The sequence below is a fragment of the Sander vitreus genome, chromosome 6 (genome assembly GCF_031162955.1).
Source record: "Sander vitreus isolate 19-12246 chromosome 6, sanVit1, whole genome shotgun sequence".
Classification (NCBI taxonomy): Eukaryota; Metazoa; Chordata; class Actinopteri; order Perciformes; family Percidae; genus Sander; species Sander vitreus.
In genome coordinates, this window is record NC_135860.1 from 1,607,635 (window position 1) to 1,611,544 (window position 3,910).

General features: G+C 37.1%; 1 protein-coding gene across 4 annotated transcripts in view; it reads left to right on the forward strand.

The window, feature by feature from the left end:
- The first annotated feature begins 1,182 nt into the window (after window positions 1-1,182).
- LOC144518894 (CD209 antigen-like protein C) overlaps window positions 1,183-3,910 on the forward strand; it is a 3,415-nt gene continuing 687 nt past the window's right edge. For 2 of the 4 annotated variants that reach the window (XM_078251766.1, XM_078251767.1), the window contains exons 1-8: window positions 1,183-1,311; window positions 1,414-1,491; window positions 1,970-2,059; window positions 2,623-2,740; window positions 2,846-2,931; window positions 3,032-3,228; window positions 3,372-3,463; window positions 3,540-3,695. In XM_078251766.1, the coding sequence (XP_078107892.1) occupies window positions 1,284-1,311; window positions 1,414-1,491; window positions 1,970-2,059; window positions 2,623-2,740; window positions 2,846-2,931; window positions 3,032-3,228; window positions 3,372-3,463; window positions 3,540-3,672 (822 nt within the window). In that variant the 5' untranslated portion in view covers window positions 1,183-1,283 and the 3' untranslated portion in view covers window positions 3,673-3,695. Of the gene's footprint in view, window positions 1,312-1,413; window positions 1,492-1,969; window positions 2,060-2,622; window positions 2,741-2,845; window positions 2,932-3,031; window positions 3,229-3,371; window positions 3,464-3,539 lie in introns of all 4 variants that reach the window. The other 2 variants (XM_078251765.1, XM_078251768.1) reach the window with 2 other exon arrangements.

Sequence of the window (3,910 nt, forward strand, 5' to 3'; positions counted from 1 at the left end):
CCGCCTGCTCTCGTCCACTTTACAGGCGAGGCGCAGTTCATCTCCAACGAGCCTATTACATCAGTACTTACCTGGTAACAGCCACTGGGTGGACAGTTTATCTCTTAGGTAGTCATGATAGAACATCTTCATAAGTAGTGGTTATGTTCTTGTAAATGTGTTCACAATTTACTCAATACATAAGCAGAAACTGGACTGTAAAAGGAAGTCGTGTCCAGGATGTTACCAGGGTATTACCATACAAATTGTAATAGATTACTCCATTTGTTTGTTTAGTCATCACCAACTTGTACCATATAGGTTCCACAACATAACTATGAAAAACATGAATATTTACCCATTACTTAGTCACAAATACTTACTTATTACCAGTGGTGGTTACCTAATAATCTAATATTATTGCCATAAATGATCCAATATATTTGTTTTGATAAAGTGTCAGTTGATGAAGACTGCAGACAGTGTGGGTTAAAACTATTAAAGCCAGGGTCTGTCTGAGGTTTCTGCCTAAAATGAAGTTTTTCCTTGTCAACTTCGCACCAAATGCTACCTCGTGGGAAATAGTTGGGTCTCTGTAAATTATAGAGTGTGGTCTAGACCTACTCTATCTGTAAAGTGTCCTGAGATAACTCCAGTTGTGAGTTGACACTATACAAAAAATTGAATTGAATGAAAGGAGAACACTTGAGACATTAGCTGCTTCATCATCAACATCACAACAACTCTGCAACAGTTCTGTCACGAGCTTCAAAGCAGAACTAAAAACCAAACCCTTCCCTGAGGAACCTTAATTGGTACACTGTGATTGTTACCGCTTCCCTTCATACAGGCTCTGTTACTTTAAAAAAGATACATTTTTCTTATTTGCTGGTATGATAATCTATAATAGAATACAACTGTAAGCATCTCATCCATGTGCAACAGTATGTTGTGTTATTATTTGTCACAATGCATGACGGGTTTGAAGCATGACAACACATTCATTTAAAATGACCAATTTTACAGCCATGATATAATCAAACATTTGTTTATTAACGTATACTTATTTTAGGCCACAAGAATCTGTACATTCCTGACTTTGTTCCCCCTGTGACCGTGTCATAGGGGATACAGCGGACAGTAGAGTACTTCCCCATTCAGAAAACAGTTATAATATCTGCCGAATTGAAAAACACAGTCACATCCTCAAAGTAGGAGTCCAGTAAAGACCGTCACAGGGGACCAGACGCCCTCCTAACAGCTCTCATACAGGACTGCAGCAGGACTTTAAACATTTGTTCAGGATGAACAGAAATCCACAGGAGGAAATTGGTAATTAAAAATACTCTAATGTTTATGTGTCTGTATGTAAATCTACTATATGTTTATGTGCCAGGATGATGTCTACATTTGTGTTTGATGTTTATCTTTCAGAGGAAATCAAGGAAGCAGCAGCAGCTGACTATGTTAATGTACCAGCATGCACTGTGGAGAAAGTGGCAGCTCGTCCAGGTACATTTCACACATTTAATGTCGTTAAACACACTGTAAACCCGAATAAGTACTCATATTATTTTTTGAATTTATAAACTCAAAAATCTGAGGTTTTTAGAGCTTAAATATTAGGAGTAATGCGAACTTGCAATTTTTGATTACCGTTAAATCAAAATACTAATTAAGCCATCTCAAATATTATCAGTATATGCAACTCGAAAATATTAAGTTAACATAACTGAATAATTTTAAGTATAAGAACTCAGTATTTCATGTTCACTAAACTCAATATTTATTAGTTTCTTGTGAATCATTTTAATTATCCGTAAAACACCGACTTCATAAAACTCAAAATCCAAATATTTGTTGCAACTGTTTGCCTTAATATGTATGTGAATGTTTAAAAGTTCAGCTTCTTTTTCCTGTAAGACTTAAAAACACCTTTGACTGTTAAATCAGCATCATCTAGTAAACTGAGTTCTTATTTCTCTCTCAGACCAGAGGTTTCACTGCTTCTCTCAGTCTTTTCTACTGGTAGCAGTGTGTTGGCTGATACTGTTAGTCATCATGGGCCTCCGTATCTACTGTGAGTACCACTGTCTTAACTTGTTGTTGTCAGTCTTTACTTAAAGGACAGGTTCACATTTTATCAAGTCTGTCAGATGCCCATATGTTCATAGAAACAGTTTTTGCTCGGTGTAATCCTTCCTCCTCTTCATCCTGGCTCTGCTCAAAGATGTATTCCAAAGTTGATCTGAAGCTAATATGAGGCTTCAGCAGTACAGTTACAACCTTTATAGTACCAAGTTCACTCTTTGAGTTTTCCCAGACAGGATTTCTGAAGCAGAGTGATAACAACACAAAGATATTTAAAGATAAAAAACATATTTTGGCAAACTTAGACGACTGAAGTAGGACTGTGGACTTCGTCCTCTATCTCTTACTTTGGAAGTGCATTAGAAAGATTATTCTCCAGTATGAACAGGAGGAATGATCAGAGCGAGAAAACTCAGTTTTAATGTCCATATGAACACCTGACTATTGTTTTAAGAAGATTTAAAACGTGAATATATTCTGTAATGTCTTTTATTATAATGTAAAACAAAAAATTGCATTATCACTATTATTAAGCTCATTTACATTTTGCAGTTGCTACATTAAGTCATGACAGTGATGTAAGTGAGCTGATGGCTGCCAATCGCAACCTGACAAACCTCAGCAACAAACTCAGAGTCTTAGAAAACCAGATCACAGACCTGACTGCAGTAAACCAGGATCTGGAGACAAGAAACCAGGATCTGGAGACAAGAAACCAGGATCTGGAGACAAGAAACCAGGATCTGGAGACAAGAAACCAGGATCTGGAGACAAGAAACCAGGATCTGGAGACTGAGAGGAACAACTTAAGAGGACAAATACAGTGGAGCATTGATGAATACTGCCCCAAAGTAAATAACGGTATGTTCAGATCCCATTATTTAGGTCCAATAATAACCAATAATAATAATAATAATAATAACATCACAATGCAGTAATGTTTATTGGTTGGTCTCTGTAGTTTCTCTGGAGTTTTCAGAGTGTCAAGGTTGTCAGAAGGGCTGGAGACTCATCGTGTCCAGCTATAAGACTAAACTCATCGAGTCCAGCTGCTATCTGATTAATGATCCTCCTGATCAGAAAACCTGGGAAGAAGCTCGAGAAGACTGCAGAGAACGGAGTTCAGATTTGGTCGTTGTAGATAGTCAAGGTGAACAGGTAATGAGAAAACTGGCAATTTTTATGACGTAATTATGAAATAAAATGTATTTTTATGTAGGTCTGAACACACTGAATTGTAGATCAGTGTGATTATTTAAGTGTTGTTTTTAAATATTTGATAAATGTTGCTCTCTTCTCAGAATGTACTCAGTTTATACGGCCAGTACTGGATTGGCCTGAGAGCTGAAGGAGGGAGATGGAAGTGGATCGATGGAAGTGATCTGACTGAAAGGTAAGAGACACATTCCTAAACACTTTGAATCCTAAAATCTATCAGCCTTGATCTAAACATCATGTTCTTCCCTCAGTGTCAGATACCATGAACTACTTCCACCTCCTACTGACGGTCAGTGTGTAGTTTCTGACGACTTCAGATGGAAATCAGAGAGCTGTGCTGAGAGATACGGATGGATCTGCCAAAAGAAGTCTTTATCTGTTTAAACACTGCAGTCAGACTTGAGAAGGTTACTGGATACTCTGTATGATAATATCAACTGGCTTATAGATATCAAACCGTGAAGACTTCTACTTCACATTTAAATGTTTTTCAAAAATGCTTTTTCATTTTTTATTCAAAATAGAGTTTCTTTGTTACAAGAATATTCCTAAAATATACAGACATTGTAACAACATTTGCTCTCTATCCACGCCTGAGCGCTATACGCACGTCTCTATTCTG